Source organism: Equus quagga, chromosome 2 (genome assembly GCF_021613505.1).
Source record: "Equus quagga isolate Etosha38 chromosome 2, UCLA_HA_Equagga_1.0, whole genome shotgun sequence".
Taxonomy (NCBI): domain Eukaryota; kingdom Metazoa; phylum Chordata; class Mammalia; order Perissodactyla; family Equidae; genus Equus; species Equus quagga.
The window spans coordinates 63048603-63064341 of NC_060268.1; the positions used below are offsets into that span (position 1 = coordinate 63048603).

The 15739-nt window shown below is 53.2% G+C and overlaps 1 protein-coding gene across 8 annotated transcripts in view; it reads right to left on the reverse strand.

Moving 5' to 3' along the window:
* Nucleotides 1-6872: 6872 nt before the first annotated feature.
* The window catches only part of LOC124234712 (transducin-like enhancer protein 3), a 48756-nt gene continuing 39889 nt past the window's right edge, over nucleotides 6873-15739 (reverse strand). For 4 of the 8 annotated variants that reach the window (XM_046652091.1, XM_046652090.1, XM_046652087.1 and 1 more), the window contains exons 13-20: nucleotides 15408-15592; nucleotides 14516-14592; nucleotides 13469-13718; nucleotides 12852-13099; nucleotides 11823-11970; nucleotides 10853-11003; nucleotides 9916-9992; nucleotides 6873-8848 (exon numbers count right to left, since the gene is read on the reverse strand). In XM_046652091.1, the coding sequence (XP_046508047.1) occupies nucleotides 8741-8848; nucleotides 9916-9992; nucleotides 10853-11003; nucleotides 11823-11970; nucleotides 12852-13099; nucleotides 13469-13718; nucleotides 14516-14592; nucleotides 15408-15592 (1244 nt within the window). In that variant the 3' untranslated portion in view covers nucleotides 6873-8740. Of the gene's footprint in view, nucleotides 8849-9915; nucleotides 9993-10852; nucleotides 11004-11822; nucleotides 11971-12851; nucleotides 13100-13468; nucleotides 13719-14515; nucleotides 14593-15392; nucleotides 15593-15739 lie in introns of all 8 variants that reach the window. The other 4 variants (XM_046652089.1, XM_046652088.1, XM_046652085.1 and 1 more) reach the window with 1 other exon arrangement.

Below are 15739 nucleotides of genomic sequence, written 5' to 3' on the forward strand. Positions count from 1 at the left end.
TTTTATAACTGCATGGCATCTCTTGCTGTACAGGTGTTTTAAATTTTAATGTAGTCAAATTGATCTTTTATTTTTTTGTTTTATAGCTTTTGCTTTCTGTGTCTTGTTCAATAATCCTTTCTTTCCTCAGACTGCTAAGGTTGTTCTCTAACATTTTATCCTAAAAGTTTGAAGAATTTGATCCCACTAGAATTTATTTTTGCATATTGTGTGAGATAGAGATCCATTTTACCCTCATAAAGATGGCCTGTTGTTGCAGAATTGTTTGCTAAATAATGCTTTTCTTCCTTGGTACATAATTCCACCGAGGTCATTGTCAGATTCTCATCTATGTGGAGGTCTATTTATGGACTCTATTCTGTTCCACTGGTCTGTCTGTTACATGCACCAAGAGCACACTTTCCTGCTGTGTGCTTTACAGTAAGACTTGATATCTGGAGGACAAGTCTTCCTTTCTTGTTCTTCTCCAAAATTATACTTACTATTCTTGGTTCTTTACTCTTCAGATAAATTTTAGTATCAATAACATAGAAAACATCCCATTCAGATTTTGTTTAACATTGCATTATAGATTGATAAGAAAGGCAGCTTTTTTAATGAAATTGAATTTTCTTATCAATGAATATGGTATAGCTTATGATCTATACAGGTTCTTAAAAAAATTATTTCCTTCAAAAGAATTTAAATTTTTCTCCATAAAGGTCTTATGTAGCTTTACTTAGATTTATTCATAGGTAGTTTTTATTGCTATTGTAAATGCATTTTATTTCTTTACATTTTCTAATTGGTTAGTTTATAAATAGGAATGCTATTGATTAATGAATATTGATCTTGGATCCAGCAACTTGACTAAACTCTCTTATTTGTTTTAATTGTTTATATATTTTCTATGTATAGTCATATCACCTGCAATAATCACAACTTTGTTTCTCTCATTTCAATCATTGTACCTTGTTTATTTATTCTTTTATTGTGTCTCGTTGCATTACCGCAGCCTCCAGCACTATGTTGAATAGAAGTAGTAATAATGAGTATTCTTGTCTGACTTCAAAACAATGCTTCTAAAACTTAACTTTTATCTATTACTGGCTGCTGGTCTGGTTAGCTGTCCACTGTCAGACTAAAGAAATTTTTATTCCTAGTTTGGTACTTTAAGAAAAGTCATAAATAGGTGTTGAATTTTGTAAAATGTGTTATTTGCTTCTTTTGATTGGTAAAACTAAGCCTTCCAGGTGTGATGGAAAATAGTTTGTGCTCTTCAGGAGTTGGCTGTAGGGTTCTGTGTCTCAAGCATGTGAGTTATCTTCCGCATCCTCCTAAATTTCTCTCAGCTTGATCTGCCAGTTTCTGTCAGTGGTATGTTAGAACCTCCCACTCCTTTTTGTGATTCTGTCACTTTTTGCTTTATGTAGTTTTTGCTTATTGTTCTGAGCTTGGGAGCTCCCTACCCTACCTTTGAGGTCTTTTATTTATAACATTAAAGGATTCTCTTTTCTTTCAAGGGAGGCTAGTAAAATTGTTTTATTTTAATTTTATCCAACATGTTTGTCCACATGGTTAAATGGAATCCTTATTAGCTGGCTGCTGCTTCATTCACCAGAATTGGAAATTCCAGATCTGCTGTTTTCAAGGCTTGTAACCTATTGTCAGTGAACACTTGCTCAGGGCAGCTTCTGTCTTTGATATCCAGAAGGACAAGGTCACAGCCCCTTCCCACTCTTTCTTCTGGCCTCAGCAGTCTAGGAGGTCCCAAGGGCCCACTTCTGAGCCATCAGCCCTGCCCTGTCTGATCTGCCTGGGAGGGGAGTTCAGAGTCAGGGTCAGGGTGAGCACACTGTGGCTTGTTGGCATTGACAAAGGTACCCTAATGGATGTGAGGAAAGCCTAAGTTGGGCAGGGGACACTTTTGTCCCTTGACTTTCCCTTCTATGCGCTTCATCTCAAATCACTGATGTCCTCCTCTACCTGTGGGATCAGTTCTTTCCAAGCTTCTGAGCCAATCCTAATGATGCAGACAGTGCACCATCCATTTATCTATTCATTCACCCATCCACCCACCCATCCATCCATTCATCCATCCATCCATCCATCCAGCAACGTCATACAAACACTACAAGCTGTGTGACCTTGGGCAAGCTGGACTTCAGTTCCCTCATCTATAAAATGAGTCTAATAATAGCGTTCGCCTCATAGGACAGTTATGAGTATGGAATTAGACAATGTTAATATTAGCTATTATCTTCATCACACACTCACTGATTCATTCAAGTAACATTCCCTGAGCACCTGCTATGTGCTAAGTACTGGAGATACAAGACACAGTCCCTGCTCCCGGAGCTCACTGTCTGCTTGGAGGGTCAAGGGGACAGCAGGAGAGAGGATATCATTAGAGTCACAGTCACAATACACCATGCTTAGTATGTGCTACAGAGAGCTGGCAGCAGATGCTCTGAGGGCACAGAGGAGATACGTTCAACTCAGACAAGAGGAGTGGGGGTCAGGGAAGGCTTTCTGGAAGAAGTGAAACCCAAGCTGAGTCATAAAGACTAAGTAGGGGTTCAAAGAAGGATGCAGGGCGCTCTGGGCTGAAAGAGAAGCACATAAAAGCCTAAAACTGGAGAGCATTGTTCTTGAGGGCGTTGGAGGTGTGTGTGACTGGTGTGTAAACTGCAACAGGAGGAGAGGAGTGACTCTGGAGAAGCAGGGTCTGGCCCTGGGGACAAGTTAAGGATTTTAGACACCGTGCTGTGCAGAGAGCCAGTGAGGGGCTCCAAGCGGGGGAGTGATGAGGACTGACGTGCAGTTAGTGAAGGGAACTGTGAGGGTTTGGGGAGCTTTGAGTGAGTGTACCTCCCAGAGGAGGGACGGACCACGCCCAACGATCCAGTGCACAGACCCCCAGGTCTTTGAATGCCAATTGTGTTGGGGACCTAGAGCCCTGGGGTCAGCACAGGCATCCTCTTGGCCCCTGAAGTGCAGCCCGCCCCCTCTATTTCCTGCCCATTCCCCTGCCTTTCCTGGCTCAGGCCAGAACTCTGGCCTCCGCCCAGGTCCCCTCTCCTGAGTGTCACCAACCTGCTGGTCTGAATCAAAGCCTGGCTTCTGCAATGGAGGAGACTAGTCAGAGAGAGGCAGCAGGAAGGGGGACGTAAACAAGCTGGACTGAAGCTAGAGCAGGGGAGGAGCGAGGACTAGACGAGGTGGGGAAGGGGTTCAGGGTAGGTTCGCACCCTCTCTTACCCCAGGCCTTAGCAGATGCTGTTCCTTTTCCCCCTGGAACACTTTTCACCCCCCTGCCTTTGGCACACAACTTTATTCTTCAGGCCTCAGTTTAGCTCGCTCCTTTCAGGGATCCCTCGCTGACTCCACACCCAGGTTCATGTCTCAGCTATGTGTTGCGACATCTGATTTGTGCCTTCACGTCTCATGGTGTGGTAGTTGTCAGTTTATGTAACGTTCTTCCCAGTTGGCTGAGAGCTCCGTCCGTGAGGCAGGCATCGTGCCTTATCGATCTTTGCATCCCCGCACCTAGAACCAAAACTGGCATATACTAGACTCTCACCATATAAATGCTGGTTGGATGAATGAGTGGACAGAAGGATGGCTAGATAGATGAGTGGATGAGTGGGTGGGTGACGGGGGATGGACGGGTGGATGGAAGCATGGGCAAGATGGGTGGGGGAGTTCTAGGATGTTCTCTAGGCAGGAAGCTGGTTTCCATGACTGTTGTGGGCCATCTCCCTTCCGTGAGGAATTTCCTCCCCAGTCCTGTTGGAGAAGGGGCAGGTCTCACCCCTGATACTAACCCTCCAGACAGAATTGTTCTGTCCTGCCTGCGGGGCAGCTCCCGGCTGGCTTCCCGTCCTCCCTCCCTGAGTGTGCTAGGTGCTTAGGGGAGGGAGAGGTGTGAGTGGTCATCTCAGCCAGGCGCTGGGACTCACAGTAAGCTGCTAGCGCTTTCTGGGTCTTCATTGTCCCATTTATAAAATCAGGGGCTGAGTTTAGATGTCTCTTCAAATACGAAAGATCCAATTTTGGTGAAAATGTTTAAAAATGCTTCATGGGTACATTTTACAGAGTACATTTTATATTATCATAAGAAAATCAAGATGCCTAACCATGCAAATAAAAAAAGGTTAATCAGATTTGTTTGCTATACTCTATATTAAAAAATAACGTTTATCTTTGGAGCCAGCCCAGTGGTGCAGCAGTTAAGTTCAGGTGCTCCGCTTCAGTGACACGCGGTTTGCCAATTCGGATCCTGGGCACAGACCTACACACTGTTTATCAAGCCATGTTGTGGCAGGCATCCCACATATAAAATAGAGGAAGATGGGCATAGATGTTAGCTCAGAGCCAATCTTCCTCAGCAAAAAGAGGAGGATTAGCGGTAGATGTTAGCTCAGGGCTAATCTTCCTCAAAAAAAAAAAATAAATAAATAATGTTCACTTTCAAACACGGTGTTCTTGAAAAAGAAATTTACACTCCATCATTACAGGATATTCCCAGGCCAGTTCATCACATTTAACAGTCTTGCTAAGGACGCTTCCAGCGCCAGCATCCAGCTCCCTGTATCTCTGTACCTTCCCATGGACCCCACAAGTCAGGACAGTCACTGTCCCTGCTGGGGTTGGGCTGCCTAGGGGTGGGGAACAGGGATGGGCAGTGACTCAGACAGAGGCCAGAAGGGTGGCCTGGTCGGCTGCTGCTAGGAGCAACCTGGACATGTATATAATCTGATATGAACTAATACCATGAAAGCTGGCTCCTGACAGCCATGCCCCATTTCTTTACACAGATCTCCTTGCTTTGAGCAAAGGCAGCACAACAGAGCCGAAAGAACTCGGAAGTCATTTCACTTGTCCGGGCTTCAGTTTTGAGCATCCACATGCCCCACTCGCCCTGAGAAACAGGATAATCTCAAGCTAGCGAATGCTCATCACTGATTCACTAGTACTGCCCTGGGTCCATAAAGTCCTGTGCGCTGCCCTCCAGGGAGACACGTCTAGCCGGGCAGACAAGCAAATAGGTGAGGTGAGACGTTGCAAATGCTATGATTGGTATGAGCCTGAATTTTTGCAGAAAAAGAATAGTTAGGGAGTGACTTTTAAAAATGCTAGAGAAATGGTGTCAAGGCTTCAGTCAGCCTGTAGAGGAGACAGGGGCAGCCTCGGGGAATGAAGGATGGGAGGTGGAATGTTTACCATGAGTGGGTCCCTCCCTGTGGACTAGAAGAGCGGCTCACAAGCATGCAAGTGCAGAGGAATCACCTGCAGATCATTAAAATGCAGACTGGGCTTCCACAGGACTGAGCGGGGGCTGGGCTTCTGATTTCTAACAAGCTGAGTGGAAGCGGTTAGAAGGGAGCGGGGTTGGGGACGAGGCAGAGAGGAGCAAGCACGCACAGTGTGAGCATCAGTGTGGAGAGGCTTAGTGAGCTGGTCTAAGGACAGTGGCAGTGAGAACAGGCAGGAGTGGAGGCGCTCACAGCTGGTACTGGAGGATGTGTCCCCAACATCACTGACACAGGTCCAACGAAGGGGCTGTACTGTGTCTCCTCACCCTCCACTGCGAGCTTCTAGGGCTGGGACTGGATCGTGGTCCTCTCTCTATCCTTGACTGTACCGAGGACATCTTGGCATAACAGCCTTTCGGAGATTGCCTCTCCTTCTCAGAAATGGCAAGAACACTGGCCTTCACTCCCAGTGGGACAAGACTGGAGCGTTTACTGAGGGATATTTTCACCCCCTGGGGCCTGACGGCCTCAACTCCAACCCTATCTTGGCACCGATGGGCAATCCCCAGGCAAGTCCTGGGCACACACAGAATTTCCTGGCCAGAGCCTACCATCTGGCCCTCACGCCCTCTGCTGCAATGTGCAGACCTGGACAAACAAGAAAAGCGTGGTCCAAAGGGGTGACGTTCCACCCAAGTCCATGCCACGAGCACAAGACAAAGCTGTCGGCTAAGCTGCAGCCTCAGGCCAGCCTTCTACCTGCTGGCGGCCTCTCCTCTATAGGCCTGAGGACAGCCCCTCTCCAGGTAAAGGACCCCTCTGTGCATGCAGTCCCGCTGTCCTTCCCGGCTTAGAATAAAGACTGCGCTTTATTCTGATTGTCCTTTTTGCAAACGTTAAATTCCTCTTCTTGTATAAAATAACAGCAGGCGATTGTGCTGATTTATGACGAGTGTGACAAAATAAGGAGTTGGATGCCATGTTAGGCCCTAGTTCTGGAGATATTTTGCTAATGGGTACAAGAAATCCAGGAGCTGGGAAGCCCGCCAGGCCCAGCCTGCCTCTCTGGGGGCCAGGCCCGCACTGCTTGTCCTGCCCCTTCCGCAAACCCCTCCTCTGGTAGCCTTCAAAAACAGCCTTTGTGACCTGGAGATCAAGGGCACCCCCAACAGCTAAACTTGCTAAGCTTAAAAAAATGACGCAGGTCTTCAGGGCCCCAGCGTTCAGACGTTTTGCAATTTCACTTGAAGTTCATCACATTTCATTTTTTTCCAAAAAGTTTTGCACTTGACAGCTGTACAAGACTTTGGTGATAACCAGCGGCCCTCCGCTCTGGGAACTTTGCCCTGTCTGTCTGCCCCGAGGAAACCCACCCCTCCCTCCCCGGTGCCGAGACTACAGAGGCGGTGCAGCCAGCGTTGGGAGGGTCCCCTTCACTCTCACGCAGTCAGACTTTTTAGGGGCTGGGGGCAGCACGCAAAGTGCTTTGAAATGAGAGGAGCTCATGTTTACGGATGACAAAGGAAATCGCCCGAGAGCCAGGACATGAGGGCGACAGTGGCCCCGGCTTTCTTCTTGGGGAGGACTGCCAAAATGGGTGGGGGGAGGAGGCAATTAAAACACAACAATCAAACCAACCTTTAAATAGTAACTTTTAAAAATATAAAAACAGCTCATTACAATGACTTTTCATTTTCTTTTTTCTTCAGGAATCAACTTTCTTCTACCCTCCCCCTCCCTTGTGGCTGGAGCCTTAACAAGAGGTGGCAGATGAACATCCGAGACCCAGAGAGAGGGGGACTCTAGACACCCCCCCACCCCGCTCAGAAAGGTACAGGGCGCCTTGCCAGTCGGTGGCCTCTGCGTCCCCGAAGACGGCTGTTTTCACTGGGGCCCCTTCTTCCTTCTCACTAGACAGAACCACACATTATAAAATAATCCATAAAAATGCAGTATAAAAATTATCTTCCATATGCTACATCCTCGGAGAGCCCACCACCAGGACTCACGACGGCCTTCAGCTTTTCCTTAAAAGAAGAAAACGAAAGACCAAAAGGAAAAAAACCCTACCCAAATCCTAATACCTCAGAACATTTTGGTACCAAAAAGTGGCACCCGCAGAAGACAATATTCTACCTGTAACCTGTCTGGGCTCAAGAGAGACTGAAAGTGGCAAGAAGTCACCACAGTGCGCTAGATGTGTGCCCCACCCCCACCCACGTGCCCTTGGACCCCGCTGCCAGCCCAGGGGGCAGGTGGGGGTGATCCTTTCAGACCCACAACCCTGCAGGTTAATATACTTTTCCTCTCTGGGGAGAGAGGACGGGGCATAGGCAGGAAAGGGGGAGAAGGCATTTTATGAAAGGACATCACTTCTAATTCTTTTTATTCAAATTAAAAAGAAAAAAGCACCCACATCAGTTGCTATTTTTCTCTGGTAGCTCCCTGAGCTGAGTTGCTATGCTTTCCTCTAACTTTTGTCCTTTTTAGGTTGTGTCTGAAGATTGAGAAGGGCCGGAGATGGAGTTCCTGGGGACTTCCATCTCATCACAATAACCAAGTGTGCACCACAGAGAGAGACCGCCCGAGGCCAGGAGGAGAGAGAGAGACGGAGAGAGAGGGTCAGACACCTGAGAGAGGGCAAGGAGGGAGGGCAAGAGGCAGCGCACAGGAGGCCATGGAGGAACCTGACCATTTCTGTTGCTGTAGGCCCAGGCTGGCCCCCGTCTCAAGCGCAGTCTGCATGGCGCTCGATCCTGGCACTTGTCCCACCCAAGCCCCCAAGTCCCCGGAGATGGACCACACTCACTCCAGGGGGAACCTATGGTCAGCCTGGTGACCAGCTGCAGCTCCCTTCCTCCACCCCAAGATTTTCTCCCTTCCACCCCCTCCCTACCTCCCCTTCCCAGATGGGAACTTCTGTTTAAAAAAAAAAAAAAAAAAAAAAGGCCACCACCACGAGTGGATTACAAATACAGCAGGCGAACACACGGCTAGCGTTTCCGGTGGGAAGGGGCCTCCTCCCCCACTGATCAGTCCGAGATAGGAGTCTGTTATTTACATTTTTCACAAATCTTGTGCGCTGCACAATCAGGAAAATGAGGTCCCCCCTCCCCCAGCACAAACACGTGGTCCACTCCAGTGTCCCCGACCCTGGGCAGGGGCACAGGTCAAAAGAAAAGGGAGGGACAGACATAGATTCATGAGGGTGTCTGTGGGGAGCTGGAGCCACGAGCCTCCAAATAAATCTATTTGTAGCATCTGCCAGGATTGTGAAGGGGGAGGAGGAGGAGAGAAATCCATCGGAGTCTGTGAGACACATCGATCCATGCCCAGGAGTCCAGGCGGTGACGGGGCACGCGCCCTCCCCGCCTGCCAGAGCGCAGCCCGGAACGCTCGGCTGCTCGCGCCTGTCCGCCATCCTCGGGGCCCCTCGCCGGGGTCTCCCTGTCACAGCCGAGTCTGTTTCTCCCAGAGTTTGACAGCCCTGTTAGAGTCCTTGTTTAGTAGATGACCTCATAAACCGTGGCCTTCTTGTCACCAGAGCCTGTTACAATATATTTGTCATCCGCCGAAATGTCACAACTCAAGACAGACGAGGATTCCTTAGACTGGAGGAGGCAGACAAGAGGCAGGAGGGTGCGGGGAGAAAAAAAGATAGGAATCACTTTCTCAGTAGTTGATACCGTTTTGACGTTCTCGGAATTAAACTGCCCTCTACCCGCCCTGGGGCTCCGACCTTGGGCACACGCGACCTCGAGCACACGCGACCTCGAGCACACACAGCGAGGCCGGCACACGCAGCCCAGAGAGGCCTCCCCATTGGGGCTGACCTCCCCACGGCTCCTCCATGAGGAAAAGCTCATCCCCAGGGTCCAAGGTGGACCTTAGGGAAATTGTAAGGATCAAACAGAACTCTTTAGCACGAGCTTCTCTTCGGAGCTACAAACAGGAGGAAACATTTCTGAGCTGGGGCAGGAGTCAGCAGGCCGGATCCTCAGCCTGGGGAGCTAAGAAGAGGATTCGCACCAGAGTTTTGAAGCATCCAGTGTGACCAGAGAGACTCCGAAAGTTATGTGTGTGACACTCTGGACACTGGACATTTCCAGCACGGGTCCGGAAAGTGATTTGTTGGCTGTCAGAGTGAGAGAGCGATTGTGTGTGCGTGTGTATGAGTGAAGAAGTGTGTGTAAGAGAGACCCCAGGTCCTGAAAAAGCCCCTTCCCTCTCTCCCATCTTGTTCTGGACCCTTTTTCTCCTGCCCCACCTCTCTCCTTGCATCAAAGTGTTGAGATGAAATACGAACTGACTTGAATATCAGGTAACACTGCTCTGAGAAAAAGCTGCTTGGTTACGCTCAACTGCCAGCGCGCCTCCTGCGCACGCCCAGCACAAGGGCTGGGGCCAGGAGCGTTTTCCTTGCTCTAGGAATCCTCCAAGGGCTCCTGCTTAAAGGCCCTGGCCCTCAGGGGTCGGATGCCATTAGCAGCAGGGTATGTGTCCCACTGACGTGGCCAAGTCCTGTCTCTGGAGAACGCATCTGGGACCTCCATCAGGTGGTGGCCTCGAGGGGCCGGGGCAGGTGTTGCTCTGCCTCCTGCTCTCCCAGCCCCCATCACCACGGACAGACCCTGACTCCGGGCGGAACGGAGCGGGGCTCTGGGATGGTGGGCGGTACCTGGAATATGCTGGCTCCGTATGGTGTCCTCCAGGCATTGAGAAGGTTATCTTTCCCAGTGCTCACAAACCACTTGCCTGCAGGCGGGAGGCAAAGGAGGCCGTCAGATTGTGCCCTGCTGCCATGAAAGCAAGACCCATCCCAGACATGGCCGACTGCCATGGAAACGCGGTGAGGACCGATCATCAGTGCAGAGCCAGTCTCTGCTAGTGAGAGGCATTTTGTAAGCGAGACACATGAGAGACACGTGAACACCCAGAGAATGCCTTGCCGTGCAATCAAGGGGGAGGGGTGCATGGGACGAGGATGGAAAAAGGTAGGATTTGCAGTTAATCGCAGCAAGGACACTTCCTCAAAAGACTCTTGAAAGCCACTAAGGTGGACTGGCCCTTCTCAATTCTCCTACTGGAAGATAGCAGGAAGGACTGGAAATGGTGAAGCCAAGAGTCTGGTGACCAGCTGAAGACTGTGGTCGGTGGGTGCCCTTGCTCTGCCACGGCTCTGCCCGTGCCCAGGCTCCAACCCTCCCCAAAGCCACAGGCGGGCACCGTGCTATTCCTGGTCCACACAGCAAGACCCACGGGGTTCAGCGAGGATGAGATGTGCCCAAGGCCGCCTAGCCAGTCAGTGGAGGAGCAGATGTTCCAGCCCAGGGCTATCGGCTGTCAAAGCCAGTAAGCTCCACCCCGGAGGAACTGCCCTCAGGGCTGGGAGTCCTGTTCCTTTGCCCCAGGCCAGCAAGGACAGTCGCGCGCTTGGTACCCTGTGGCAGTCTCTGCACGCGAGGCACAAAGATGAGGGGGGACACTGGTGGGGGTCAGGAGGCCCGGTCTAGGGACCCGGCTCACTTGGGGCTCTGCTCCTTCTGGAAGCTTTGGGCCCCTCATCTGTACAGAGAGCAGGCCAGGCTGCCCAACTCCCCGTCCCTGAGGCTCACCGCAGTAGGCAAACTTGAGGGAGAGCACGCAGCTCTCGTGCAGGTGCAGCTGGTACTTGTCGGGCTTGGTGTGGTGCAGCACCTCCACGTTGCTGCTCTCCATGCCCACGGCCAGCCACTCCCCGGTGGGGCAGTAACCCAGCGAGAAGATCTGCAGGGGGCAGTACAGACTGAGCTCAGCACCCTCTGCCCTCCAGAGCTCCAGGCTCCTCAAAGGCCCTGCTCAGGGACCCTGAGGGCTCAGGACCTCCCCACCGCCCCCTCCCTCAGACCAACAGCCCAGGGGGTGGGATGTCACTTTTCACCCCCATTTTACAGGTGAGGAAGTGGAGGCTCAGAGAGGTTCCTGACTCTAGAAAGTAAGGGGGAGCCAGGATTCGAACTCAGAGGTGGTACAGATAACTCAGAGATGGCACAGACATTTTACTTTCAAAGTCACTCTCTCCATCTTTGTGACTTTTGCCCTTCCTCAAGAAAAAAAGTGGGTAAATGCAACACTGAAGTATTAAATATGTAAGATTAAAATATTAAAATGAGTGAGAAAAACAATAAAACATAGTAATAGCTAGCCCTTACAGAATGCTTTCTAGGAGCCAGGGTTATTTATGGCTGAGGCTTTTAGGGGGCCATTTCAGGAGCTCACGCCAGACCTCTGAGGCAGCTCCTATTACTCCCACCCACGAATGAGAAAACTGAGGCCACAGTGCCCCAGAGGAGGGGAGCTGGGAAACAGATGTGAGCAGTCAGGTCAAGTGCGTCTAACTCCAAGGCCCTGTCGAATCTATTCCACTGCTGCTTCCTCCAGGAAGCCCTCCCACATGGCTCAGGTTGGTCTCAGGTCCATTTGCTATGGACACTTGTGGGGGCCCCTTTGTCTCCTGACCCGGCCACTTGGACCCCGGGAGGGAAGGGAACAGGCGCTCTGGGAGAGGGGAGGGGCAGGGAGGGGAGGAGATCTCGGACCACACACCTGGGAGGTGAAGTCGTGCTGCTGCAGTTGCCGGCCCTCCCGCAGGTCCCAGGAGCGCACAGTGTTGTCCAGGCCTCCGGTCCACAGCTTGGTGCCGTCGTGGGAGATGTCTATGCAGCTGGCCCCATCTGTGTGGCCCTGGAACTGCCTAGGAAGGCCAAATGTGGAGGAGAGGTAAGCAGGGACCCACTGCCTGCCAAGCTGGCAGCTGTCCCAGGGGCAGGCCAGCTCTGCCTCTAAGCTGGAGAGGAAACTGAGGAAACAGAAGGGGGTGCCCCATGCATCCAGGGTCTGTTGGTGAGCTTGCAGCTGAGCCAGGCCCGGGCCCTTGCCCACTCCACTCAAGGGTTGAGCCCAGGGCAGGCCCGGGGGATGGGCGCCTAACAGGGGACCTCCTTTGCCCCATACTCCGTGCCTCCTCAGCCGGCATTTTAACCCATTCTCCTCGCCCTGCATGAGCTGCGGGACTGAGGCCATAAACAAGCCAAACGGTAATATGACTAATGAAGATGGCGAAGTGTCCTGAGAGCTGACTCGGCCAGGCACCACAGCCTCTGCACCGCAGCCTGACTCTGAGGACGGTGCCTCCCGATCCCGTTCCCACAGGAAAAACTGAGACACAGGGGCTAAGTGACTGCACAAGGTCACAGCAGAGGCAGGAGTCAAACCCAGCAGCTTTGCGTCCAAGGATACTGCTCCTCTATTCCAGTCTCCACGCCCATCTTCCTCAGTTCTCCACCCTCCTCAGCGCTTGTCCCCACTCATCTGAATGTCACCCTCCCAGATCTGCTCCAGCTCCAGCTCCCTGAACCGTGCAAGCTCCCGAGCCAAGGAGCTTTCCCTCCTCTGCCCACGCCAAGCATGTGGCACACAGCTCCCCCTCACACAAGGCAGGCCAAGCTGTCCCTTCACCTGGGTGCCCCTCACCTGCACTGCTTTGGCCACCCCACAGTCACAGCAACGCTGCCAGGCGTGGTCAGCACAACCTTCCCGAGGACAAGGCACTCCCACACCCTCCTTCCGCCTCACCTGACCAGGGTCTGGTTGTGCAGGTCCCACACTGCAATGTTCCCATCACTGCAGCAGGAGAAGCAGACTTTGGCGTCGGGGCTGATGGCCAGGGCGTAGCAGGCAGGAGCTGAGGATGTCAGCTCGGCCTTGATGCGGGGCGTGGGCGAGGCGAGGTCCCAGATGGTGAGCGTGCTGGCCTCGCCGCCCACGATGAGCGTGCGCCCATCAGGGAGCAGCTTGCAGGAGCGGATGTAGTTGTCCCTGTTCTGGAGGGAGAAGGAGCAGCGCTGAATGCCGCCCACCTCCCCTCCTGGGGACCAGCAGAGCCACGTCCAATGAGACCAGGCACCCTCTACACCACTGCTCACAGCCTGCCCTCACACACAGCAGCTGCCAGGTTGGCCCCATTGCTCATTCACCACCCTCCACAACCACAAATTTCTTCACGAACCCCAGGAAGTCGGTATCACCCCCACCTGCAGATGGCAAAAACAGGGCTCGGAGAGGGTGGCCAGCTCCCCACCAGTAGCCCAGCCAATATGCGGCCGAGCCAGGCCAGCTCAACGGGGCCCTGCCCCTGGCCCGGGCTCTCCTAGGCCAGCTAGAAGAGATGCCCTCAACCCTGGGATCCTCACCAGGCAGTCCAGCTGGGAGATGGGGCTCTTGCTGCCTGGCTGGCTGATGTCCCAGATCTTCACGCAGCCCTTGCCCCCTGTGTAGACGTGCCGTGTGGGGTTGCTGATTGTCACGGCACACACCACCTCCCCGTGGCTGAGAGTGTTGATCTGCCGAGCATGCCTTGGGATGTTGGGGCCTGCCAGGGCGTCGTGGGGGAAGGGCACGGGCTGCATCTGGCCATCAGCGCTCACGTGGAAAGAATATGCTCTGGAAGAGCAAGAACCGTCACTTCTGCCGCCCCTCGTCCTCTCACGGTTCCCACAGGTCCTGCTCAGTTTGACCCACATCCCCCTGCGACTGGCCTCCCTGCCTCCAGGGCCCCGTCCCCAGTACTTAGGGAACCTAAGGACCCCAACCTCCTTGGCGTGGCTCCACAAGACTGAGGACTGCTTAATACTCCAACCTTGACTTCTGCTCTCACTTATATATCCTTGCTCCAAGTCAGGCCACCAGCCCCACAGGTATCTTGGAATGCCCCTTCCCACCATCTATGAGATCCCTAACGTGCTGACCCTGGAAAGGACCCAGCTTGAATGCCACCCCCTCCTTTAGGATCCAGTGATATTAGGGAGGGAAATCTGTCAGCCCCCACTAAAGAACCATGGCGTACACATCAGAGCCGGGGGGTAAGCCAGTGTGGTCTGCCGGCCGCTTCAGGCTACTGTGCGCGCCAGCAGAAACCCAAAGGAGCCCCCAAGGCCAGGCAGCCCCATGTGATTTGGTTAGGAGGCACCAGCGTCTGAAGTGCTCCTTCTCTCCCGGAGCCCAGTGACCACACTCTCAATCCCCTCCAGTTCCACTTTTAGAGAGAGCCCCGGGCCCATCAGGAGTGTGGCCAGGCAGCCGTTTCTCAGGGCTGCACCCTGGCCTACGAGAGCCTTTAAGATGAGGAGACACCTTCCTCAAGGGGAGGACCACCAGGGCCGGGGACAGGGTGGTGGGGTGGGGGTTCTGTGTTCTCTCCTGCCCTCCCCAAGAAGCATACAAGTATAGCCAAAGCTTACGGTTTCCCGCCAGGAATGGAGGCGAGGCTTGAAGGCAGGCCCGTGGCCCGCATTGGGGGGTGAGGGTCAAAACCAACCTGTAGGCAAGACAAGGCTGGCCCTTAGTGAGGGTCGAGCCATCCATCCCCTCCCCGCCTCCTCCTCCTCCACTTCCTGGTCCTGCCTGTTCGGCACCACTGCCTCTGACCCGGGAGACAGCCAAACAGAGCAAGACCCATCGTTTCAGGAGCACCACAGGCCCGGCGGCGCCAAATGCCTTGCCTGGGACAGTGGCAGAGACAGGCTAACAGTCCAGACCCCCAACTCTGAACCAGTATCCTCCACCCTCACCCAGGCTTCCCAGCTCCACAAGGCAGAGCGGGTCCTACTCCACTTCGTTCCCAGTGTCCCAGGAGGCCTGTCGTGTGGAGAGGAGGCCACCCCAGGTATAGGAGGTAAAGAGAAATTATCTCCTGAAAAAGGCCCCCTTGCTCTGTCAACCCAAACAAGAGACAATTCTTGTATAACCACCAGCCCATCTGCCAAACCCTCGCTAAGTGGAACGTGCCTGATACATCTTGGGGTTCCCTCCCCACAGAGCCCAGGAGGCAGGGATGAGCCCCACTTCCCAGATGGAAAGGGGTGGCCCAGAGGATTCTGTGAGGTCACATGGAGACCAGCGAGCAAGCAGGGGGTGGGACCCAGGGCCGCTGTCCCCTAAGCGTGTGTCCTTTCAGCCAAGGCCACTTGTTTCTAATAAACACCCTCCTCCAAGGGCAGCTGTCTGTCACGAGACCCCCAAGGTTCCCTCTGGTGTGCAAGGAGTGCCTCCCCAACCCCCACCAGCTCCCCACTCCTTGCCCAGTCCCCCCAAAAAGGAGCCAAAAGGTCTACGTACAGCTCCAAAGCTCACCATTGGTGACCGGCCGTAGGCGGCGGCGGCGGCCGCGGCAGCTGCGCTCATCTGTGGCGGGATGTTGTGGAGGCCGGCGTAGGCACTGGGGCTGGTCAGGGAGCCGTTCATCTCATGGTGGCCCATCATGGCGAAGGGTGCCGCGTAGGAGCTGGTGATGGAGATGGGCGTGCGCAGGGCCGAGGCTGCGAGGAGGCAGGTGTCAGCAGGGAGCCATCCAGGGGAGTGGGCCCCACCCCTCCTTTGGGGACAAAGCCAGGACACCAGGCCGCCTCCCCGCCCAGCAGCAATCTTTCCTGCATTCTAAAGCTGCCTCTTCCAGGCAGTCCTCT